Genomic DNA, 26670 nt, shown 5'->3' on the forward strand with positions numbered 1-26670 from the left:
AGCATTTTCACAATGGTGGGTGGAACTTGGCATGACATTGCAGACATTTGACAATAACTGTCATCATCTCACTTGTGACCTTGTGACGCAGCCTTTCAGGTACATTGTGTTGTAATATTGATTAGCAGCATTCGCAGAAACCCTACTGTTATCTACCATGTATGGTGCTAATGCTATGCTTGTAGAGAGCAAACAGAAGAGCCAGTCTGATGTTTCGTTTTGCCTTGTTAAGGGGTCCTGGTCTAATCACCAGAAGGGATTTGGGCATGTCAGGTGAGCTGAGTGCAGACAGAGGCCTCAGGCAAAGGCAAAATGGAGGATCTGAGGATGAAATCTAGCTTACCATAGCATAACCATCCTGCCAATGCTGACACATCAATCCCCTGTTTGGTCATCCTTGAGACAGGGTGTAGACAACAGGGAGCAGGATTGGTGCATCGTCTCCATCAAAGATGCACATGTACATGGGTGGAATTAGGATAGGGTGGATTGGCACAGGTACTGTCACACAAAGGATATTCATTTAGGGAACGTAGATCGTGAGCCTATAAGGTCCCAATTCAAAAATTCAGACAATTTGGCATCATGCATTTGTCCTAACATCTCTACCATTTTCCTGTTCATTGGAGGCATAATTGTATGTGTCTTCCTTAATTAGAGGTGCCTCTATTTCAAGTGGCAGCAGCTTGGCTTCGGCGGGCAAGTGAGACACCTATTTAGCACAGCATGCCAGAAGGCAGCGAATAAGAACAATTATCATTGCAAAGCCAACAATTAAAACAATAATGATTAAAATACCTTGTAGAATGGAAGGTCCCAGTGAACCAAAAGTGTTTTGAATACAAGTTAATACTGAACCAGCATAACCTCAGTTTATTTTGTGTAAGGTGGTGCCAACCCCTTGGATGTGTTTTATGATGTCCTCAACTTGGGAGGATTTATCAGGTACACAGGTGCAGCATTCTTGTCCTATAATTATACAGGTACCCCCTTGGGCAGCTATTAAATAATCAAGCGCCATTCTATTCTGCAGGACCATAGTTCTGAGTGCAACTTGTTTGCTCTTAAGAATCTGTATTCCTTTTGCAGTGTTGTTGGCTAAGTGTTCGAGGAGGAGTGATTGAGAATGAAGATTGGCCCTGTTGATTGCAGTGCCGATTTTCACGACCAGGACCCCTAGTAGGGCTTTGAACAATGTCCAGCCGTTGCATTTGGAACATTGGGGCAGGGGGAGGAGGGTGTATGGAGCTTTTTGAAAAAGACACAATGCGTATCGCTGGGCGAATTAATACAATGGTGCATTGACAAGTCCAGTTAGCTGGTAGCCATTGGTAGGTACTAGCCCCAGAAAGGAAATCTAACCCTTTGTGGGTGTAGAGTGCTGTGGTGTTGCTAGCTGTGCCATGACAGCCGAGTAGTAATAGGTGGTGGTGGTAGGACTGCAGTTAAGGACATAGGTGGCGGTGTGATACCCATCGAAGGCAGGGTTCCTATTGTGGTGAAAGAGATGAGAGCGTATGGAACAAATGCGGTTGGTATTTTGGGAGGTAAACTATTTGTGTAGCTGGGGTAGAAGAATCCCTGGGGATGGGTCAAATTGGGATAAGAAGTGTCATTGATCAGGAGGTCATAACACCATTCAGCAAGATTGAATGAGACGGGGATGAAGGCATTCCCTCTACTGGTGTACATAGGAGTGTGGGAGTGTACATGGCAATCAGAGGCATTCATTAGGTCAGAGTAGACCCAAGAGAAATTGAGGAAGGTGTTGGTATCTAGGTGTAGGATGGCAGATATGGGGGAGGCAGAGCCAATAACATGGTAAGGAACAGCAGCATGTTTTGAAACGATTCCGACATTAAATGGTGAATGCATCAATAATGCAATAGCAGCATCATTCCTAGCTTTAGCAGTCCAGCACTTCTGAGATTAGAGCCTTGTGCCCAAAAGTTCCAAAGATTGTCAGTCGTACAGGACCCGGTAGAGAGGAGAGAGGATGATGCAAATGAGCAGGATCCCCGCGAAAATTACGATGACAGGCGTGTCGAGCTGGAGGAAATAAGCTGATGTGCTGGACACATTCAACTGGCTCCCAAGCCCCTCGGGCTGGAGGACTTATGCACCTACATTCCAGGTGCGTAATATAAGGAACGCATGGTGGCAATAGTAAGGCACACACCAGTGACCACGGTTCAAGAGTGTTTATAGAACTTCGTGCAGGGGGATCCCAAACCCAAATATACAGATGGGTGCAAGCTACGATCATCAAATAATAATAAGTAGTCCTTGTAAAAAAAAAGGACTATACTAAAGAATGAAATTGGCAGTCCTTACCACTAATTTATAAATAATGTGCGGGTAATGTTTATGAAAAAGAAAAGTGTCACAAAATGATATGTTAGGGTGCTCGGCCCGTTGGCCTCCCTTCCCCAAGTTTTCAGCACGGGGCAAGGCAGGTCACTCGACCAAAGCACACATTATGGCTTCTGGGGCACAAGGATGCAGTTAAATTTCCACAGTTCAAGAACTTCTGTATTCAATTATTTTTTCTTCCTACAAGACTCTTGACTCGGAGAGCCTGCTGCACAAAACAATAAGGAAAGGTTTTTCCCCTTCAGTATTTCCCATGTGCACACTTCAAGTGTTCATCCTGGATCCCCCTCAGCCAGGCTCAGAGCCTTTCAAAGCATAAGTTTAACTCAAAAGTTCCAGGTTGGATCCCCCTCTGCCGGACTCAGATCCTGCTCAATTACTCTCCCTCAGCCGTGCTTGGACCAGTGGCGATGTACTTTAACTGATCGAAGACTTTCAAATGTGCACAGGATTTAGCTTGACCCACTGCATGACAACTTCGATCTCAATCTTCCTTTTAATTCATTAAGCATCAGTTGGATACCAAACAGAGACTTTCAAATGAGCACCCACGTGGCACCGGACCATTCTGAATATGGTGTCTTGACTTGACCTCCAAAAGTCCAATTACTCTTGTTAGTTTCCAATTACATTTGCGTCGCTCATCGCCAACGCCTCACACACTGTTCTCTTTATACAAGCCTTTAGAAAAGCCTCCCATGTGCATCCAACAAAGATAACCTCTTCATCGAATCCCTCAACTACAAGGAAGCGATCATACAAGCAAAGAAAGAGACATATAACCAGCGCATCTCACAAGCTAAATCCAATACAAAGGAGCTATCCAAAATCCTTAAAGAATTAGAATCCCCATCGGCCACCCCAGACACTTGCAACAAAGACAGCTCTTGGTGCAATAATATCCAAAACGCTCTCCTCTCCAAAATAACTAGCCTACAAGCCAAAATCAACGCCAAACAAAACTCCCTCACTATCCCCTCCCCTAATAAATTCCCTGCACCAAAAAAGACCACCACATTCACACAGCCTCCTTTCTGCTTTACACCCCTCACCATCCCAGAGGCTAAAAAAATCATAGGTAACCTTAAACCCACCAATTGCCAAGGTGATGCCTGCCCTGCCTCCATCATCAAGGAATCGGCTCACGACCTTGCTCCCTTAATTACCGCCTTCATCAACTCCTCCTTTCACTCCGGAATTGTCCCTAACAATCTGAAGTACACATGGGTCATCCCGCTACAAAAAAAACACCTTGGATACTTCCATATCCACAAATTTCAGACCCATAACCACGGTCCTGTTCCTTCTAAACATCTTAGATAGAGCAGCCTACCTGCAGATACAGAAGTATCTGGAGAATAACAACCTTCTCGGCACAAGACAATCTGGCTTCAGACCCAAGCACGGGACAGAAATAGCCCTTCTAGACCTCAAAACACAAATTGAGGATCTAAAAGGCAAGGGCAAACTAGCCCTCCTACTACTCCTGGACCTCTCAGCAGCTTTCGATTTGGTTAATCACCAAATCCTCTGCCAACACTTGAAATCAGCCGCCCACTTCTCGGAAAAAGGTACCAACTGGATTAGCTCCTTCCTGAATAACAGGCACATGGGAGTATTTTCACCCACCTCCTCGGCCGACCCATGCCCGGTCACCTGCAGAGTTCTACAAGGGTCATGTGTATCAATCACACTCTACAATGTATTTACCAAACCTCTCTTTGATGTGCTTGACTATCTGGGTGTCACCTATACCAACTACACCGACGACACCCAGATACTCATCCCCATCACCGATGACTACACTGCAGACTCCAAAACATTGAATGACATTTACCAAATTATCCAAGCCTGGCTGGCCCAATACGAGCTCTGTCTCAATGACGACAAGACGGAGCTTATCATCCTGGGCACCCAACAAAGACTCAACATGCTACATTCTTCATTCAGCACCTTCAACATTGACGGCAACTCCATCAAATTTGCCAACAACACCAAAACCTTAGGAATCTACCTTGATTCCACCCTCTCCCTTAACAGACAAACTAACGCAGTTGTCGCGGCTTCAGCTTACACATGCAAGCTGATCACAGCTTGCCGCCCCTTCCTATCCACTCAGAATTGCATCACCCTCGCCAGGACCCTGGTCATGTCAAAAATCGATTACTGCAACACACTCTATCAAGGCACCAACCAACTAAACCTTAACAAACTCCAGATCACCCAAAATAACGCTATTAGAGCAGCCCTCAACATCCCCAGATCTGCACACATCACCAAAACCAGGAAGAGTCTTCATTGGCTCTCAGTTGCCCAAAGGATATCACTCAAATCCTTGACCCTCACGCACAAATGTGTAAACAATCAGGCCCCTATTTACCTATACTCTTGTTTTACACAGCACATACCCGCACGGTCCCTCAGATCTGCCCAGGCACAATGGCTCACAATCCCCAGATACAAACTCCAGACAGCCGGAGGTGTCAGCTTCCCAGTCCTCACGGCCAAACTCTGGGACCAACTGCCACTCACCATCAGAACCACGCCTTTCCCCACCGCATTCAAACTCAAAGCCAAGTTCTAAATATCGGCTACATCCGACCCACAACCGTCCTTCACCACCTGACTATCCAGCCATGTACTCTACCACCTTGTTATGAATATTGTTTCCCAATAACGGATTGTCTGATTGCAACTGTACTTTAGCATTTATGTATGTACCTGCCTTAAGATATGCGCCCGGTTGCCCTCGGGCCTGGTGCGCTATACAATAAATAAAATACAAAGTTGCTGCTTGCAACCGTGGTTCAAAACACAAGTTGGTTCGGTATCAGTCTCTCCGATTCACCGGCTGTGCTGTCTTTTCTGATGCCGCTTTGTTGTAGGAGCTAAGGATAGTACCACTGCTGCAATCGCTCCTCCCCGCCTTGGTTATCGACGCAGGAGAGCCCCGGGTACCTCCGAAACACTGTACAGGTTTGATCAGCCTTCGTTCCTGGTCTTCTGGTGTCTTATGTTGCAAGGTTCACGAAAGTAACAGTCTTTAGACTTCTAGGGTACTTCCCTCCTTGTGACACTCTCTGGTCTCGCCGTCTTTCGCCCTGTATAAATTCGGCCATCTTAAAACTGCTGTCTCCTCCTGTGTTTTGTCTCGCTCAGAGTGTGCTTGCGTGCTCCACCTTTTATCCGTGTGGGGAAGTGTGATGGAAGTCAGGTGTGTGTAATGATCCGTAATTGCCTGACCTTGCCTGATCATGGTGTTGGGAAATGTCAGGTATACTGCTCTGGTGTTAGTCTGTTTTCGCTCACAGAGGGCTGTCAGTGAGAAAGTGTTTTGTGTCAGGAAAGGGGGTTGGGGGAGGTTGAGTTCCCAGGTATCCTACCTGGTAGGATGAGGAAAAGGTGTCATAAGGAAGGGGATACCGGGGTCTCACCCTTCTGTGTCCCACTTTCACTCCCTGAAGACCACCCATCCAGGTGATCCTCCCGGAATGGTCCAACCCCAGGAATTGGATCCAAAAGCAATGGCTGTGTCCTTGCCACCTGGATGACTGATCCCCGGGGGCTAGCGGGTGAGACACCTTCAGGTTTCTCACAGCAGCGTTATTATAGCTGCTTGTTGAAAAAATAAACGTTTGAGAGCGATGGGCCACCCGTAGGAGACAGGTGTAGCAGTGGCATGTTTCTGGTAGGTGTGGTTCACCTGCTGATGTCTGGTGAGATGGTGGCCTCACTCCACAAGTTGTAGTTTGGGACAGGTTGCAGAACTGTGTCGTCGAGGAATGCTGGATTTGGAGTCACCCTGGTTTTAGCTGCTGCGACCCCCGGTGGGTGGATTGAAGAGGGGTGTCTTTATCCTGTACCCCTGCAGATTGCAGCTTTGCTCTGTCTTTGATGCTGGCGGAGGGCAGGGTGTCTGTCCTGGACCCTTTTCTGTTCTTCGTCATTGATTGGAGGTGATGTTTTCACACACTGGCTGGCGTGGACCCAAGAGTCATGGCATCAACAGCGTACTGCAGTGTGGATTGTCAGCAGGCCCTGGAATGGTCCTTTTTCATCGAGGGTGCAGTGAGGATTTTTGCTGCTGCACTTTCAGCACCACCCAGTTTCCAGGCAGGAGGCCTTGGCACAGTTTTGCAGGCAGTCGAGGAAGGGCCTCTTGGATTTGTTGGAAGTCAGAACTGACAACAAGCATTCGTTTTTTGTAAAAAGAAACAAGATCATCATTCAGTTTTAAATCGGAGTACAGGAGAAGGTGGAGGAGTAACTGGCATTCTCATGGTATCCCCATGATAATCGTGTGTGGGGAGAGACTGTGTACTTCATTTAGAGTGTTTCTTATGTGCATGAGTACAAGAGGGAGGGCATCAGGCCAAATTAGGCTAATTTCATGGCACACCTTGGCAAGCCGGTTCTTAATGTCGGAATTTTGGCATTCCACTGACCTGGGTGATTCCAGCAGTGAACATTCTGTAGGATTCCTAGGGTCTTACAAATGTTCTGTAATTTATCCTGTGAAATGGGTACCCCTATCAAAGTAAATGTGGGATGAACTCTGAGCAGTTTCTTGGCCACTGTAATGGAATCAGCATATTTACAGGGGTATGCCTCAGTCCATCCTTAAAAAGTGTTGATCACCACCAGGACATCGTCAAAGGAGGCACACTTGGTCATGGTAATGAGGGCGATTTGGAGATTGACGAAGGGGCAATAAGGGACTTTGTGCCCTTGGAATGGTTTTCACAGGCTTCCTAGGGTTGAACGTGAGACATGTTGGACAGTGAACACAGTATTTCTGAGGGAGGAATGAGTCCCTATGAATGATGCCCCTCGTGTCCCCTGCACGTCACTAGGCTGAGTTATTTATGTCCCACCTTGTGCCAGGGTGGCCTTACTCTTCCCCTGCACCCCAAGTTAGCTAATTCTTACCTACTCGATATACAACCTACTTAGGTCTGCATCATCAGTGTATGTTTTGCTTGCACAGTATTTCTTAGCAATGGAGGGGAACTTGGGGGCGAACAAATATCTCTGGACCTCCTGAGTTCATTTTTCCCTTGCTTGAATGGGACAGAGTGAGCAACACAGGCTAGATACGGTACTAACGGGAGTGGGGCCACTAACCGGCCCGAGTTATCACGCCATAGGCGATCAGAGCAACAAACACATGGTTTACTTTCCCAGTCCTGTTTTTCTGCCTGGGGGACCGCATCTTGGAGGTCTGCCAGGACAGAAAGAGATGCTACGAGGTCCTCAAATGAAAGTAGAAACAGCGGCACATAATCAGGAGCCTGAGGGTCATGGAGGGCTGCATGTCTCGCATGGCACTCAGCCAATGCGTTACTCTGCGGGGTGCTGTCAGAGAATCTAGTGTGGGCCTTACATTTCACAATGGCCAACGCAGTGAGTAGGAAGATCGCATTAAGCAGTGCTTCAATAGAGGGAGCAGTAAGAATGGGAGTACCTTGGGCAATGAGGTTAACCTCCCTGTTTCCAGGAGGTTCCATAGTTGTGTGAGATATTAAAGGCGTAAACATGAATCGGTGTATACAGTGGCCGTGCATTGTGTGGCGATGGTGCAAGCCTGTATGAGGGCAATGAGTTCAGTAACTTGTGCTGATCGCTCTGATGGGAGCTGAAATGCTTCTAATACTTCAAAGTAGGTGCAAACAGCAACACCTGCCTGGAGCCTCCCTACGGAATTTCTCAGACAAGAACAGTCAACGAAGAGAATCAGATCTGCATTGGAAAGGGGGATATCCTTGAGGTTGGTTCTTGGTGATAATACAACGTCAACCGCTGCAAGACAGTAGTGCGGGTGTATGTCATCAGGTGTGGGTAGGAGGGAGGCAGGGTTAAGTAAGGCGCATCTGATGAGTGATATTTGTGGAGGAGAGGAGCCATTTTTAATATTTGGTAAGATGTGCAGCAGATAGGTGTTGTGTTTTACCCCTGGGGAGGAGTGCTAATGCAGGCAGCCTCATTACGAGTTAGGCGGTAAGTGGTAAAATTGGCGGTAACTGAGTTACTGCCAATTTTGCCACTACGCCAAATTATTAGTTTGGGTTTTGAGTGGAGGATTTACCTCCAGGACAACCCTTGAGGTAAATGTTCCCACTCATTGGCAGAATTGGTGGAATTACCACTGCAGTAATTCTGCAGCAGTTATTCGTGTAGGCTTGGCGTGGGGTACTCTGGCGTCCCCAGAGGCAGTTTTTTGTTGAGCATGCTGCATTTTCAAAGCCATGAGGCGGGTGACACCATCTTGCTCCTGGCGTTTGAGTTAGTCACAGAAATGTTGAGCTACATGCAAAGCTTTTTCATTGATTCCGCTTTCCACTCAATCTGAACATTTTGAATATTGTTTGAAATTTCAGGAAGGAGACCGTTCACAAAATGAGAAACGAATGCAGGTGTAGCTTGTTCCCCAGCATTTGCAATACCGGAGTATTTAGTGAAACAGTCAGTCAATCTAGAAAGGTAGTTAGAGGGGGATTCAGACAGGTTCTGTTTACAGGCTGCTATTCTTGGCCAGTCAGATTTAACAGGGTATTTTTCTTTGAGTGCAGTAATATTAGCAGTAACAGCATCACCTTCCGCCAGTGTGTCAGTGTGTAGTTTGTTATCATTTGTTTGTATAGTATGTCTTTGAGCACAGCTCGTAGGAGTTGCTTACGGTCCCCAAAGGTGGGATCATAACAGGCAATCACTGTGTTCAAATGTTCCATGAAAGCAGTGGGTTTGTGGCGCAACGTGGGGTTGTGTTGTGCCATGTGGTATAGGTCAGTGGAGCTCTAAGGAGTGTGAATTTTCATAGGTGCAATCTCGATATTGGCCTGAGGCTAGGTGCACATAGGCAAAAGGGCGGTGGCAGCAGCAGAGGATGGTGAGGCATCCATAGTGTGTAGTGAGGTTGGCTCACACATGGATGAATGTGACAATTGAATATCTTGCCTAGTAAGTTGTCCTGCCCTGGAGTTAAAAGCATAAGAGTGGGCGGTGCCTGCAAGTCATCAATGTATCTTTGGCAGATTGAGTCAGGCATGCACCTGGAGGTCTGGGGTAGGCAGATGAGTGGATGTAGATTGAGTTGGGAACCGACTTGGTTGGGATCGAGTCCAGGGTGGTGTGTAGGTAGAGGCCATTGGCTGCAGTGGAAATGTAGGCGGGCGGTGGGAGATGATTATGTTCAGTTGCCTTTCAGAGTGGACAGAGAGGTTGTGTTGGGAGAGGAAGATGAGATGGTGCAGGCACAGGGGTGAGAGGCAGGGGAGGGTGGTGGTGGTGGTGGTGGGTGGCTGGGCTGTCATGATAGTTCGCTGTGGTATAGGTGGTGGTGGGTCCCTCTGATGCAGAGTAGGTGGTATCAGGGCAATCAGGAGAGGCGAAAATGGTGGCAGTTGATCTAAAAGGTCAACAGGTGGCGCTGTAGGGACTTCTGAAGGGGAGTCTTGAACTGTGTCTGCAGAAACACTTGAGTAGAGGCCAGTTTAGCAAGCATGTTTACTGTTTGGCTGGCCGGCCTTGGAGGGATGCTTGTATTGTTCTAATACCTTCTCTAGCCTAGCCTGAGAATTCCTTAGCGAGCTAGTATGACTGTCATTTAATCTGATCATTGCTTCATTATACCAGACGAAATAGGCTGACCAATGACCATCTGACACTTTCGACTTTCTTTGTTCCAAGGTCCCGCTTAAGACAACAAGATGATCCATATGAAAGGAGCCCTCCAGTGGCCACTGAAACTCCTTTTGAACCAGAGTAAAAAAATTCGTCTTTCAAATATTTACAGGTGAACGCCCCATAAGTTGAAAATACAAAGGAGGCATCGGACCCTACTGCAGGTGTAAGTGGTGTTTTGGAAAGCTCAAAGCCCATTGCTAAGTCTAGGAATAGAAAGAGCAGGGAGACAAAGAGGGTGATGGGCCTGCAGGCACTACAAGTACTGCAGGTCAAGAAGGGTGGTGCACACAACCTTCCGGTAATTGGTACTTACTGGTGGTGACAGCGTAAAGTGAAACAGGAAAGGTGGTACAGTGGAGAGACAGGAGCAAGCAAGGATTGATAGAGGTTGCGAAATATAAAGATCTAGTAAGACAGAAAATGAACAAAGCAACCACCTTAAACCGCATCTCCTCCTTAGCCGTGAGAAAATAAAAATATATAGACCGCAAGACTGAGTGTTGTAGTAGATAAAGTAACGAAGGGGGGGCCAATCATGAAAATGTGGTTTATAATTGTGTTGTCAATCACTAACCGCCCCCCCACCCGAGCAAGGTAGCAAAGCATGTAGGTATGTCTGTGTACTAATTTGTCTGTAGCATGGAAGCGGTGCTGGTGAACAGTAGCATAAAATCTTGACAATGCCCTCAATAAATCGAGAAATAAAATACAAAGTCAATTCATCAACCAAAAATCACAATGACAAGTAACCCCAAGGGAATATGGAAATCCCCAAAACAAGGCAGGCCTGCAGGCAGCAATTTAAAGACGTCTGGAGTAGGCCAATGATATATGTGTGGTAATGGCGTACCACAGTGACCTTTTGATTGAGTGGCAAAAGCAAACCATGGCATGGAGAAAATCAAAAATAACACTGCAGCGGAGGACAAACACAAAGCAACACAATCAGCTGCAACCATGGAAACGCCAGCCCCAGGAATGTACAATAATCCTACAGCAACGACCCGCGGAGAAAGAACTTTTTATTGACAACAGGGGGCAAATGCATCAGAACCAGCGGCTAATCCTGGGGCCCATTCGACAACACACCTGGACCCCCAAACTGTACACCCACCAAGGTCACAAATCGTGGTTATGTGGCAGCACACATTACCCACGGGTGCAGTGATTCTGAAACTCACTGAATCTGGAGACAGTAGCATGTCCCATTAGTTTGCAAACACCAAACATAGACTGTGGGGTCACACAGGGGGGACATAGGCCTGAATCACAAGAAAAACACAATGAGGATAAAAACGTCATCTTCACTGAAAACAGTGTGAGAAGCAAAACGAACAGCAACATAAAATGGTAAAACCTAACGTGACGAATAAGAATCAAAGCATCACCGTCAAAAATGCTATAAAAAAATTAATACAAAATTAACAGCAGTAGAAACAGAAGCAGTTTTAATCAACATGACAAACCGACATTAAGAAAATGTACACGGTAGATAGGTTGTTTGAAAAAAAAGGCCCTTTAAAATGTGCAGATCTTCACTGAGGGACATGAGGGAGTTGTGGGCTATGTCGGGCACCCTGCCAGTGCTTTTCGTATCTGCAGTATGCTGGTCTGATAAACTACAGTGGGGTATCGAACTGTTTGTTTTTAGCTTGTCTGCCAAGATCGCTGTACTCGATACTTGTAACCCTATTGGTCTCTCAGAGATGGCATCAGAAATAACTATGCCCAGGAAAAGCCTGAGGCACTAATCTCACTAGTGGGCATTTAGTTTGAGTATATATCTCTACACTGGAGCCAGCAAACAGTGCCTAATGACAATAACCACTAGAAGCTTGACCGACACTATGAAAGTGACAGACAGAGCTAAAAATATCTGCGGTGCAGCTATCTTTTATATACACAGACGAAAACAAAATATACCAGGGGGTGTAGATAGAGAGACGACAAATAAATGAAATGGCAAATCAACTCTTAGTCACATTCACAGAAACTCTGTTATCTACCATATAAATGGCGCTAATGCTATACTTGTAGAAAGCTACTTGAAGAGAAGGTCTGGCATTTCCCCTCTGCCTTGTTACAGGGTCTTGGTCTAATCTGTACCAGGAGGGTTTTGGACATATCAGATGAGCCGAGTGCAGCGGGAGGCATAGGGAGGCCTTCAAGCAAAGGCAACATGGAGGATATTGAGGCCTAAATGTTTGAGAGCCCAATGCAGCTTACCATAGCATAACCATCCTGCCAATCCTGCCACATCAACATCTAGTGTATCTTGATCTTGCACTTTGCCACTCTCACTGTCATTAATACACCAATGTATCCATGACTTTGTAAACTAGAACATCAAGTTCCACTTCATTCTCTGAACATTTTGTCTTTGAAACAGGTGACTCCTTTGAGCCCACCAAACAGATTTTCCATTATTCACTGTGAAACTGTGAAATCGGTGCCAGAACAAACAGAGGGATTTTTATTGATGGGCACCTTAGTTACAGATAAAGCTAAAAGCCCGACTCTGGATGCAGCACCACCCGATTATAAGCTGGTAATCAATCCAAAGTGGAGAACAAACTGGTATTTCACACTGTGGTGAACATTTAATTACTACTATGGATACGATAGCCATCAACTAACGTGACCTTGTTCAAATCTTGCAAGTTTGTACATGTATGAATGCAGTTGCCCAATACTAAAAATTCGACCTTTTGGTTTTCGACCAAATTGCGTCGACCAAATGTCATTCGACCAGTTTTAGGTCGACCAAATGTCTGGACACCAGCTAACTGTTTTATTTCCTCTCTTCCTCTAGCATGGCTTTAAAAAAGTTAGCAAAGCGATCTATTTTATTACATATCCCACATACATACAAACAAACAACACACACCAGTATGTCAACACGCTCATTAGACGATGTATGTATCCAAAGTACTCTCATCAGAAGCATGTAATTTTTCCATTGCCCCCTACTCGAAGACCTTGGCAGAATTCTTCACCAGTACCCAGCCCAGATCCACCCTTCGCACCAATCATACCTTCACCAACAGGCGTGAGTTGAACACCCTTGACAATCAGGGCCGGTCTTACAACAGATTGCACCCCAGGCGGGAAGCATCGTTGGTGCCCCCCCTCGCCCGATCTGTGATCTCATGCATGTGTCATGGGCTGAGCAGCGGTAGTGGGGACTATGAGTTAACAAAATTGTCAATGCTGGCATCTGCTGAATTTCATGAACCTCAGAAAACAGCAATAAGAGGGTCAAACCCGAACAGGCCTGGTTATGTTAGTCTGCTTTTGCTCTTCATTTTTAGTAACAATAGCCCGTTTGCTGCTGTGACTCAGGTCAGAGAATCGACAATTTCAGATCTACACTAATGTCATTCGTATGACCTCAAACATTTAGCCACTATTAAAAGGTGATGAACTGGTCTTCAACAGAGTTACTCGAACCTCCAAGAACAATCACCAGCAACATACCCACCGATAGCTGTACAAGCCCGTCTTTCTCAGCATTGAAATACATGCATTTATGCAACATGTATTGCATCCAATATTTCACTGGAAGTTAAATATATTTAGGAAGGAAACACGTAAACAATATCACTACTCCATGTGAGTGGTAAAGTCTACTTTAAACATATGCAGAGAGTTGGCATGCATGTACAATTCAACATAGCTCCCAATGTTAATGTTGGAGAGGTGGCGTTCTAAAATTATGACATTACAATGTGGACTTTACATTGAAACACACTGCAGTGCATTACCGCGACAGAGAAATGGCAGTTCGAGTGTTGGGGTTTGTTTCACTCAGGCTCATGAACTCTCACAATTCTTAAATGTTTCCTTCGTGATCACTAATTTTAGCTCCCGCCAGCACCATGAAACTGTAAGATCGCAAAGAGAAACGATGTCTACCATCCCAACATAAAAACAAAAACAATCAAATTCTTAAAGGGTGGAAGGCAACCTTTCCTTGGGACTCGTTAAGTTTACTTTTTGCAAATTACTAGTTGTGTGCTGCTTGAATAACAGCGGCCTTTGCACATTGTGCAGTGTATAGACAAATTTCATTTCAAGGGACTTGGAGTACTGCGGGTATCAGGGGAAGCATCTCCAGTGTACCCCAAGCGTAGTGCGCTTTGCCCTCCACCCTCACTCCCCAGCCTTGCAGCCCTGCGCTTTTTGACATTCTCCATTATGGTAAAGAACATTGTCCCGAGCTTGGGAGAGAAATGGACTATGCAGAAGGTGCTATCTCCCCACGGTGTGTTTAGCTGCTGGTGTATCAAATGCAGAAATGGATGGCATCAAGAGCCCCACGCTCTAAAACACCTTTTGCGCACTGGTTGGTCACACGACAGAAAGTGTGAGCAGGTGATTCCCCAACACTTGAACCATTATTTAGAGACCTGGCTTTGATTAATGTAGCGTTAACTAGTCATGGCCATTTCCCAGCGTTTGTGTTAAAGGAGATCGGAAGATGCACCGTGCGGGGTATTTTAAAGGCCATGAATTGATGCTACAGCATGTCGCCCCCAATGGAACAAAGAAAGTGAAGCATGCATCCTGCAAGTCTCGGCATTTGCATTATACGGAAGACGGACCAACCATCCACGGAGACAGTTTCTACTGTATTTGCTGAGTCACTTTCCCAAACCAGCTGCTGTGCAGACTTCGCTCAGCTTTTGGTCCAGCACCTGCATCCATCCTTCACACCATCATTCACAAGGCGCGTTTGTGTAGGTGTTTGTTTATCTCGTTAGACTAGCGTGATTGCTGTTCCAAACAAAAGAAGCACAACGACAAAGAAGAGTAAAAGACAAGTCTGAGCGAACAGTGAAATGTATGAAACTCTTGCACTAAAATAAAGTCAGCAGTGCATGCCCAGGAAAGAGGGAACAACGAACAATATGCTTGGGAGTGGGAACTAGGGGGCGTAGTAACCCCCAATCCGGCCCAAGTGTGGTACCGGCCCCCAGGGCCTCGCCCTTGAAGTGATTTTGCCCTGGCCATGGCCGAATGGACCAATCCAACCCCGATGGAACGTGCAACTGTCTAAGATCTGCTGACGGTGACACTCTGCACAGGTCTTCCGAGAACTGGCCTTTTGATCTCCTGAGGAGAGTCCACCACCAGTGCTCGCTTCCTTTTTCATGACTACTTGAGCCTTGACAAAAGTGTCTAGCTTTGTGGCCTCCAGAGGCCGTTCTTGGTTGGCCCAGTCATCTCCGCAATACCATTTTAAAATAAATAAAACACCTATGCAGCAATAGGCCTCACCTGCGAGGACGGGAGCAGGAGGAACAAAGTGTGCTTGCCTCGGCAGGCTGCAGTTACTGCCGGATTTCCTGAAACAAGGCCCAATCAGCGAGGGCAGGATGCGGCAACAGTATTTGCTGATTCTGCTGCTGCTTGGCAGTGTGTGCTTGTGATGGGAACAACTTCAGGATTTAGTGATCCAATCGCTCCTCTTTTCTGTAATGGCTGGGGCCGACAACACCAGCCAGCCTCAATCGATCCACACTTCAGTGTCAGTGTGCGCCCATAACCTGGAGGAGGGCACGCCACACGTGCGCCCATGGGCCTGGCTGGCGCCAGCGGCGCCAGCACCACCCGGAGCCGGGGAGAAGGTAATAAAGCAACAAATGTTGCTAATTTATTTGCCAATTGCCCTGCCCTGCCTGAGGGCCGAGGCCAGGTTCGTTTCTTGGCCCGGGTGATGCGGCAACCGCCCGGGGTGCAATTGCCCCGGTCCCTGAAGCCACGAACCGGCTTATTTATTTATTTATTTATGCACTGTTTGTCGGGTACATGGAGACGGATAATTTATTTATTTATGGAATGTTTGTCGGATACCTGTATCCAACACACATTGCATAAATAAATAAATATGCAGGTACCCGACAAACATTGCATGAATAAATAAAGAATCCTGGTCCATGTATCCTTACAACAGTCAAGACTTTACTGTATCAAAGCATACACTTGATTCCCACTCAAACAATGTTAAAGTGATTGTTTATTGAGTTCAGGTGTCTCCTTGTCATTGCTCTTTTGGCTTAGGTTGCCTCCAAACCCCCTTCAGCATCTTGTGTTCTTTGTTGGTTGTATATACTGCATCCTATGCCATATTCGTGGTCCCTTGGTGTGCCCATTCCTCATTATCTGCAGCCTAAGTGGGACTGGGGCATAACATTGTTTTGGGCACCAGTGAAAAGTGGCCCACCGTTGCAAATGGCAATTCATTCCTTGTGCGACGGACTGTTTGACTTTGGGTAGGAGTTCCATAACGGTGTAGTTTGGGAATGGCGTGCAGGGTGCAGTGGGATGCGGTGGGAGTGGTGCGTGGGGCGCGGGGGGAGTGGAGCGCGGGGTGTGGTGGGAGTGGCGCATGGGATGTGGTGCGGGGGAGTGCATTCCTAGTGTTTCGCCCTGGGCACCAAATGGACTAGAAACTGCCCTGACCAAGGCCACAGCCTGCAGCAGTGCCAATGGTAGAATACACGTGAAACACGTTTGTTTCCTAACATTATAAAAATGAACAGGCACATTAATTTTTATAATGTTAGGAAACGAACGTGCTACACGTGTATTCTAGCACTGGTACTGTGGACTGCTGGTGCAGCGCCCCCTAGAGGCAGACTGACGTCAGGCAGCCACCTGGGCTGCCTGATGCAAAGACCGGCCCTGTTCACAATAGTCATTGCATTGTTGAGTGTTGGGATTTTACAAAACAAAGTCTTTCATGGTGGATATATCTGTTGGATGCTGCCATCTTTATTTTGTCGCTTATGTATTCTTTCCTGTTGCCCTTGGCTGTTTGGTTGTGGCATTTTCACTGTTGCCATATAATTATTTTCTGCTTATAATGGGGGTTCCTAACTCTACCGATTACATTGCCCTCCCACTGTCTCAAGACAGGCACTATAGTCCATCCACCTGTCAAAATCCACCTTCCCCCTAGATGAGGAAAGCAGTTTTCCTTTTATTTTAAAGATGCGCTTTCTGCTAATGTATATACCTGCATTTAGCATAAGGGGGAGGAATGAATATACTTTCAAAAGTCTTATCGCCATTTAGCCAACAAAATGTTTTGTAGATGAAGCCTAAAATAGACTTCATTAACATTTGTGAGGACACGATCTCATAATGTCTACCTCTAAATTAGTACAATGTGTAACCCTTTTGTCAAGAGTGTTGTTTCAAGTTCTGACAGGGTCCGCTGTGGACAGCACAGTACTAGTGCTGTGGCATCGGTCATCCCCATCACACTGCTTGCATATGATAGTTTTCCAGCTGCAAGTTGCCAGATGTTGATTGTCTCCCTTTTCCTTCCTCCCTGCACACCTTTTCGACTACAGTGACTTGTGTCTGTCAAACCACTGCTCATCTGTCCCTTTACCCCGCAATTTGAACTTTATAAATACAGTCTGAGGGGCTTAGATAATCATGGCTGGTTGTTCCATTCCTGGGCGTTGAGTTCTCTGTCATGTGTATTGTGGGAGTTGCAGTCATTCAGCCGGACCATAGGTTCCATTTTAAGGGCATTGGCGACCATAGGTTCATGTGCACTTAGGCACAACTCACATCCCAATGTTGGTGGACTAGTGTTAAGAACACCCTTCTCTAAACTAGACACTGCAGGAGCTGGGATTGATCCTCTCCACCGACAATCCTATTATTAGAATATTGTTTTTACTCCTCAATTGTAATTTGATGTTTTTACATTTCAGTTGTTTTGACTTTTGTTTGGTTTCCATATTTTAAAGTTTAGCCCTCCTGGATGACCACTGTTCTTTTCCTACTGATGCATGATGCACATAGTAATGTGAAATATTTCAAAGCTGAGGTAGCCGTTCAGAAGTGGTTTGAATAATTTCTCAGGACTGTAGGGCTGTCCATCTCTCTCCCGCTCGTCTTAAAAGCACCAATCCTTCTTAGCCTAAGTATCCCTACTCTCCAGGTTAGTAAAATATTGACGCATATAGTCTAATTTCTAGTCTTGCTATTTGGATCCATCTAAAGGCAATATCATTTTCAATCTAAACTCAGTCAGGGACTTCAAAACCTATACTGGCTGTTGGTTTCTGACTACCACTTCCTTCAGACACTCCTTTCTCGTGCACCTTAATGTTTCTCCAACTATCCCTATTTACTACTCTCCTCTCTCTACTCTCCTGTCTCTACTCTCCTGCTCCCAACTCCACTCACCTTCACTCTTTGTACTCCTTGCATCTTCCTCCTATGCTCATCCAATTGATCATACTCTTACTAGTACCTGCCTACATACTTTAATGTTAGTACTCCCTCCTTCAGACTACTACTCCCTCTGCACTACTACCCACTCCTCCAAACTACTCCTCTTCCCACAACACTACTACTCCTTCCTCCCATCTTCCCCAGTCACACTCCATTCACTCTCACAACCACTTCACGTTCACCTCCAACACTCCTTCCTATAATCTTGCTGGCTAGTCTCACACGCACACTCACAATGCAGTGAATGCAGTCCACTGAACCCCTTTTACAATGCTCCCAACAACCATCTTTGTTTGTAGTTTTTTAAGGGAATTTGGCAGTTACCAGCCTGGTTTGTAAGCCTTTAGTGCTATAGCTGTAAGCCACTACCCACCACTCGGTCAGAGTTTTTAATTTGTGCCTGGGCCAAATTGCAAAGCCCCCCCTCCTTTCAGTATATTGCCTAATAATGTCTTGTGAAGTATAACATGGATAGAAAATGAAGAGGTACTAATACCTGATTTTACATTAAAAGTGATGTTAACAGTTAAAATAAAGGCATTTTAAAATAAAAATAAAAATCACAAAATCTATTAGTTTGCGTTAAAAAATAGTTACTATTAGTTGGAATGGGGATTTTCTGTTTTATTTTAATTTGGTATCATATTGGGAATCGCCTCACTGCTGCATTCCCCATCAGTACCCTTATTTTTCAATTACATATCAGTAAAGGCATATTTTCAAAATGTGGGGATCTCACCCATGCTCACAAGCACCATTTCAAACCTCCGCTACATTTGTCTGTTCTAAATTGTTCTCCTGATTGTAACAATGTTATGCCTAATCAAAGGTTTGCAAAGAAGAAGCTTTGGGAGTTAGATTGGATAATTACTCTGGATGGTATCACCAGATATAAGCTATATCAACACCTTGTGACGGAGGTAAAGAAGCAGGGTTATCTAGCAACTTACATACATTTCCAGATGCACGCTATAGAGAGATCTTAGGATTTTGACTGAGCATCTTGTTTGCAGGTGAAATCAAGATTGTCTGGTCTAGCCAGCATTTGCCGATCATGCGAAGCCGGATCCGTCAATTCTTGGCCTGTCCGGAATCCTGTAAACGTATACTTTGTGATTTTGTTGGTGCTGTTGCTCTCAAATGCATTTATTGGTACATGTCTTCACAATGTTGATTCTTTATCTAATTACCAGTTTTGGCTTATAATACTTTCTGGTAACCATACTTCGTTGTGTCTTGCTGTTATTAGACCTGTAAAGGTTATTTTATCCTTTATTGCGTAATGGTATCTTAAAAATTGTTGTTTAATTTATTGTACCAGGATTCATACATTATAAGTGTATGTTTGTTGCTAAATTTTATATATGTTGTATTACTGTGAAAGGTTTATTTTGAACCGAAAAACATAATACAAAATAAATGCAATGTTCTGTTCATAGCCAAACATGGTTTTCTTTTGGTTTTGACTTACTTTATGTATTCTTTTTTAAAGTCTTTTTATTTGTATTTCTTGACAAAGAAAAAAATCAGTACAACAAGAAAACACAAAGAACAGGCAGCTGAGTGCTACAGCAAAAGAAAGAGGGAGCGAATAATCATATCTCATCTACTTTATATATTTTTATGAATTATTAACATTGGATTCTTTTTCATTCTTCATGTTTAGTTTAGCTATATTCTATAAACTTCATTTTACTGTATCATTTTGAGTAGTAATTTTTCTGAGCTATTTGTATTATGTATCTACTTCACCTACATTATTTTTGCTTGCTATTAGTGCCTATTACTTATGCATATCTGATATTTGTCACCCATATTGCTGCCTCTGATCCAGAAATGTCCACTCAGAAAATATTTTCCTTTTGGGTGGGACCCCCATAAGAAGTCTATTCTAAACATTTGTATGCTGTTATGTTATCTGGACTGTTTCATCCGCATTACAATGGATAAGACCGTGTCTCATTTATTGGTTCCTCAATTAATACGCTCTCGCAGGTTCCTTAACAAAAATAAACATGGCCTCTTCCAAAAGTGTGAGAGTTCCTTTACATAGAACAAACAATGCCTAAGAACTTATTAAATGGGATGGTGACCCCTCGCGGATGTCTACAATATTGTTTTAGCTCTCTTCACCTTATCCGAGGATAACTATCAAGTTGGTTATCGGTCTGATCATGCCCATGAGCGGGACTGAAATGCCAGGGTATTGTTCTCTGAACAAGAACAGAAGACCCACCAGCAACCCCAGAGACATGTTTCTATCTTATTGGGCTTCATCAGTGAGGCGTGGCTGCATATAATAGGTGTATACGGTTGTTTTGTCATTGGCTCCTCTCAAAACGGGTGAGGATCTTCGGATGGGTCCTCTTCTAACAGTGGGTGGTTTTCAATCAGTCCTTAACAAGGGCCATGTCAGATGTGTCTGCTAATTGTGCACACTTTTTGATATCACGTATGCATTATCCATGCTGCTCTCTAACCGTCTTGCTGAACGTGTACTGTTTTGCTACATCCTCAAAATGTAAGCAAGGTCAACGGTCATAAAAAGAGGAAGAACTTGTAATGTTTTATTGCAAACCAGCTATCCTAATTGTTCAATTCCTGGTATTATGACTCCAGTCAATGCTTCTCTTTTTGATACCTTTGTTGATGCAAGTGTATGAACATTAGTTGCTGTTTTGGCACTAAATGTTGTGTGAGCTCAGAAGTGTTCAATATCTAAATCAAGATCTCCTACAGGGAATCTTGCTGTATTTTGGATCAGAGATGACACTTTTCTTTGCTTACTGGCCGAACATGAGGGTGGGGTGAGGGTCTTTAAGTCTGTGTTTGTGCTAATCTGTGTTACTTTTTATGCTAGTTCATTGTTGTTCCTGCATGTGCTTTTTGTTGGGTCTATGTAAGTAGTTATGTTATACCGCACCTGTCTCTCTGTGCAGTGGAGTGCCTGAAGAACCTATTAGGCCTGTGCCTGCGGGATCAGATCTTTGTCGGTGGTAGTGAAATGGAAAATGGCCGGAAGGGGAAGGGGTTGGTAGCCATATGGATCGTTTCTATGGTAATAGATTGAACAGGAATGTGAGATATAGTGCTTGTTTGGCTGTGTGAGATCACTAAACTGGTGATTTGAGCGAGAAGTGTTTAGGACTAAAATAAGATGAAGATTGTGAGCCAATTGCTAGTCTGTTTTTAGGAGTGATGGGCTCCAGATGTGCCCAAGCACCTCTTCAGGGATGGTAGCCAGTTTGTTGTGGGTTTTGTTTCACATTCACAACATTCAAAAATTACACACTGTTATATTGCCTGTATGTTTTTTGTACATCTCGTAGTTAGGGTTTTATTTCTAAAAATCAAGACATTAGTAACAAAGAAAACAAGCCCAATGTAAAGTGTCTTCACCCACAATAGGCACAATAATCTCATAAGTAATAAAGGAATAGTCCAGAAATAACCCTACTGAACTAACTGGACGAGTAAGCATAGCGTAAAGACAAATGTCGAGCTGACATCAACAGTTCCATTCACAAAACAAAAAAAGAGTATCATCTCTGTGTGCAATAAATAACAAAAGTGGAGGCTAGAATACTTGTAAATCCATAATGCGATTTATATCTAAAGAAGTTTCCAAGAGTAAGCCAACTCCATAAACATATTTGCCATGTGTAGCATGAGTTCATCAGTGTGCAGTGAGTACGTATCGGGTGGTAGCGAAAAATCGGTAAGCACCGAGCCCAAGCCTACACCACTGCTCCCACATCATTTTACTTCTTGTTTTGTATTACTCTATTTTGTTTAGTAGTGTACCAGCCTTGCTTCGCATTAAGCCATAATGCCATAAAAGAGGGTCTACTAGCAGAACACTGGGCCTCATTACGACCCCGGCGCTAAGGGATTGCCAGCACCGGTAAGGGCACCGGTGCCGGTAATCCCTTACCGCCCTATTCCAAGGTCCATTTGCGGGTCCTCCCTTAACGCCTGGTTCTACCAGGCGTTAAGGACAGGACCCGCAAAGGGACTTTGGAGCTAATAACGGTACCGGAATTAGCGGTACCGTTATTAGCGCCTTCCCCATTCCCATTGAGCCCTATAGGGGCTCAATGGGAATGGGGAAGGGCCCTGGTGAATGGGGAATTACCGCCCCCGCCAACCTTGGAATGGGGCGGTAATAGCTCCATTCACCAAGGCTGAATCGGTAAGGGTTTGGAGGCAGCCATGGTGCTAAAAGCGCCATGGTTACCTCCAAACTCGTAATGAGGCCCACTGTATTGCTATGAGGCTTTTGGCTGGAAACTATCCTAGTTGTCTAAACATACAGCTACCATGTTTATGCTGTCTATCACTGCTAAATTAAGATTTAACTCTATAATGTCACAACTTGAGGGATCCTAGGAAGGCTCGGACATCACTGTTCCCGTATCAGAAGAGGATTTATTGTACACAACACCTGGTATAGGAGTACCTTAAACAAGCCATATCTTCCGATAACAGCAAGGAAGGTCCAATGCAAACATAAGGCCGTGTAATAGCAATTTGGGTTAAGAACTGTGGTCCTGACGCTTCTATAAGAGTTCTATAAGGCATGGGTTTGTGGTCAAGGTACACACTCCTGATCGAGTCATAATGTCAGTCATTCTTCTTGTGGTTGGGGTATTTGGCACCCATGCCAGCAGCTGCTGACACATGTTGGTCCTCCCGGGAAGTGGTTGCAGATGAGTCTATTTTCTGTTTGTTCTGGGTTGATTTTCTGGCCGTTGTTATTGTAGCGCAGCAGCAAGGGCGGTGCCTTAACTGGGTCAGTTAGCCAACTTGGCTCCGTGTAAATACAAGATCTCTATGGTCCATATGCCAATCTGTCTCAGGTCCGTGGTTTCTCAAACTGTCTTTGTCTGAATCTGGAATATGACTCCAACCAGCATATAACTCTCACTTCCTTCCTTTCTCTCATAGGTCTTTAGGTAGTGGCCCTTCATAACTTTGGACTCAATTCAACAAGGATTGTCTCTTTTTAGCATGTGTGCTTTAGCTGCACCCTAACTTAGGTTTGACTGGTTCTGCCACCTACTCTTCAGCACCCCCTCTGTTTTGACCCCTGGCTCGGTCAATACATATTCTATACATGGGACCTCTATGTTCCCTTCCTCCTCCTCTATGACCCTTCTCTGTCTCCAATCTCTCAATTTCTTGTTGCTGTCCTCCTTTCTCACGCCTCTTCTCTTCTTCAACCTCCTCAGGTGTCACCATTCTCGCCTTCATCCTCTGACCCTTCTAAATTGTCAACCTCTCCTGGCAAGTCTTCCTTTTTGCTTCCTTATCTTTTCTTCCTCTAACGCCAACCTTTCCTTTCAACTCTTTCCCCCTTCCTCCACTTGGTCTTGCCCTTCTTTGATGGCTTCTATTCACTTATCTCCTTCACCCACTCTAAATCCTGCTCTCTCAATTATTCCTGCACTGCCTCCTCCTCTCCAGTCTCCCACAATCTGGTGCAGCCGCTGCCCCTTTCATACTTCAATTGTAGATTGAGGCACTAAGGGTTTAGTTGGGGGACACTGGTGCATGCTTTATGTCCCAAGCTGCGGATTGAATGTTCATCCTAAGCACTACCCCAACCCGTCAACAGTAGCCGTTTTGGATTATTTGTGGGTAGCCTAAGCTAAACGGGGCAAGGTTACAAATTACATGGCTTCATCTTGAAATCAGATTGCCCTGTCATAGCAGTTGCCTGACTCTGTCATTGCTCTCCGTAGTCTGTGGGAATGGGTCTGTCTTGCCTTGGACGGCTTCTTACAGGTGTTCATGGTTTCCCACTGCCCTTCATGCATCCCTAATCCCTAGAGGAGATCACAGTCTTCTCCTTGGACCGTGTTGGCATGCATGCCTTCCCTCCCTGCAGCTGCTTCACCCTCACAAGTGGGAGTTGTCATCTGGACTTGTGAGGGACATCTGTCATTATCATCCAAATATAGGTCAGACCTGTGGTTTGCAGGTATGTGGATGGCCTGAAAACAGAGGCCAAGGACTGGGATTCTATGTCCCACCTCCAGGATTGGCATCACAGAACAAGTGGCCACTCCTGATCCCTGATGTACCTCACCACATTTCCCAGCCTTAGAGATTGGTCTTTGTTATAATCAGTAGTATGAATTAATAAATAGTGATTTTTGCAAGCCTTTCACTCAACTACTGTTGGCTGTATCCCATACGTGCCCCCACATTATCACTAGGTGCGTTTAGGGTTGGAAAACGCAGCATTTCTCTAATTGTTTGGCAATTGCTATAACTGTCTTCACTTGAACACCCCAGGCATTTCTGCTCTTTGCATTTGAAGCCGTTGGATTCAATCTTTTTCTCTTCCCATGTTTGGCTCTTTGTTCATTTAGGCAATTTGGAAAATAAATAACATATTTCTTAAAATTTACTTGTAGGTCCTGTCATTGCCACTTCCATCTTTTCCTTAAGTGTTAAGGAAAAGCAAGATTTGTGTCACATGGAAACAGATGCAAACAGAACACAGGATATTTATTTGCCAGGTAAGTGAGAACTGCTTAAGTGGAGCTCCCAAAATGGGAGTAAGTTACAGACAGTAGTACATCTACCCACACAGTCACAAAGAAACATATAAAGTTTCAAAATGTTGGTATGAGAAAATGAACCAGTGTTGATTTTGGGTTCAAAGCCTTTGTGCAGTTAATCTGTGCAGTTAGAATTAATAGCATGGGTTTGAATGTGGGCTTCACCAATCAGGTTTCTCCATCAATTGTAAGAAGTCTTTTCTGTCCCTCTGAATATGTCATGATGCCTACCTCCAAGGAGCCAGACAGGGCCCGGCACCCTCTGAGGCAGGCAACATGTATACTAGGGAAGTCCCAGCCACCCCAGATAGGGGCTCTTTGGACTCAGTCCTGGCGCCGTTGGCGTCAGGCTCATAAGGGATAACAGTCCTGGCACCATCGGCGCCAGGCTCATACAAGATATGGAAGGAATAGTGTTTGGTGCAAACTTACCTGGCAGACCATGCTGCAATTTTCTTACCTGGCAGATCATTCTACAACTTCCAGATGAAAAAGGAACTAGTTAACCACACGGGTGTGGCTGGTGGCAGGATACATACCTTCAGTGAAAGGATACATACCTGGGACTACTTGAAAGGCTATTTAAGCCACGCCCAGACAGCAAACCACGCTTCGCGTTGTTCTGCTCATAGCAGCTGGACGCTCACCGTGCCTGCTCCTGCTCCAGTCCTCGACCACGCCTGCCAGCATCCTGGAAACACCTAAGGATAGAAAAGGGAAGAAGAAACAGGTGAAAACAAACCTTACCTGTTAAAGCTGCATTCCGGATTCAGCACTCCAATGTTCCTGCAAAAGACATCATTTTAAATACTCACCGCGTCGCATACATCTCGGCGCACTTCTCTTACCTGCACGTGGCTCCTTCGGCTCTGCGACGCCCATCCGGATCTCCTGCAGCATTCCAGCACCTACGGGGAGACGAAGAGAAGAAAGCAAGGTGAGAAGGGGAAAATAACCAAGAAGCACTTACCCGCCAAGCTAATTCTTCTTACCTTCGGGTCGATGCCATTCCTTGGGCATTTCAGCACCCCGGCCCCTATGGGGAAAAAGCAAACATCACATTAGTGAATGCAAGAACCGTAGCAAACTAACTATTTTAAAACTTGCCTGCTTACAGGTCGGACCCAGCTTCTGCCTCGTACCGGCTCCATTTCTTCGGCATTCTCGAACTCCGGCCCCTAAGGAAAAAGAGACAGGAAAAGACAGTAGTGGGCCTACACCAAAACTCACCTGAAATCAGGTTTTCGACGGAAACCGCCCTCAGCCCGGAGTCTTCCATTACCTGCAAAAGAGAAGAGGAACAGTTTAGACTCAAGCTTGCCATAAACATTTACTGTACTTACCGGAACAGACAAGCAAACTCGAACTTACTATCCAGTGACGTAACTGGATCCCAACGCGCCCCTGCATCAGAAGCAGGATGGAGAGCTCGCCTTTTCAATCCCTAAGGTGAGTCTCCACAGGGAATTACAGAAGGGTTGCAAGGAGGGTGAGAAGGGGAACGGGAGATCAACACAAAACCCGCAGAGTATTAACCCTTCCTTTTCGCTCACAGAAGGGTATTCAAGGGTATTCATCCGAGCCAGACAAGCCGGATTTGGGAACCCAGCCCACTCCATCTTCAGGGTGCTGAACATCTCCTTCGAAGAGGCCACTGCCGTCCAGACCACGCCCGCGCCTCCGTGGGAACCAGGTGAGCGTTACAGAACGCGAAGCCTACCCACAATTACCCACCCAGGCGCCATGGAGACTTCCGAAACAGACCAACTGGCCCAACTATTGGGGG

General features: G+C 45.4%; 1 protein-coding gene across 3 annotated transcripts in view; it reads left to right on the forward strand.

Moving 5' to 3' along the window:
- Nucleotides 1-26670, forward strand: part of LOC138467526 (zinc finger protein 84-like) — a 453354-nt gene that overhangs the window by 227008 nt on the left and 199676 nt on the right. For all 3 annotated transcript variants that reach the window (XM_069607629.1, XM_069607631.1, XM_069607630.1), the window contains one exon: nucleotides 24738-24842. In XM_069607629.1, coding sequence (XP_069463730.1) covers nucleotides 24738-24842 — 105 coding nt within the window. The remainder of the gene's footprint in view (nucleotides 1-24737; nucleotides 24843-26670) is intronic.

The sequence above is a fragment of the Ambystoma mexicanum genome, chromosome 4q (genome assembly GCF_040938575.1).
Source record: "Ambystoma mexicanum isolate Mex_15411 chromosome 4q, UKY_AmexF1_1, whole genome shotgun sequence".
Classification (NCBI taxonomy): domain Eukaryota; kingdom Metazoa; phylum Chordata; class Amphibia; order Caudata; family Ambystomatidae; genus Ambystoma; species Ambystoma mexicanum.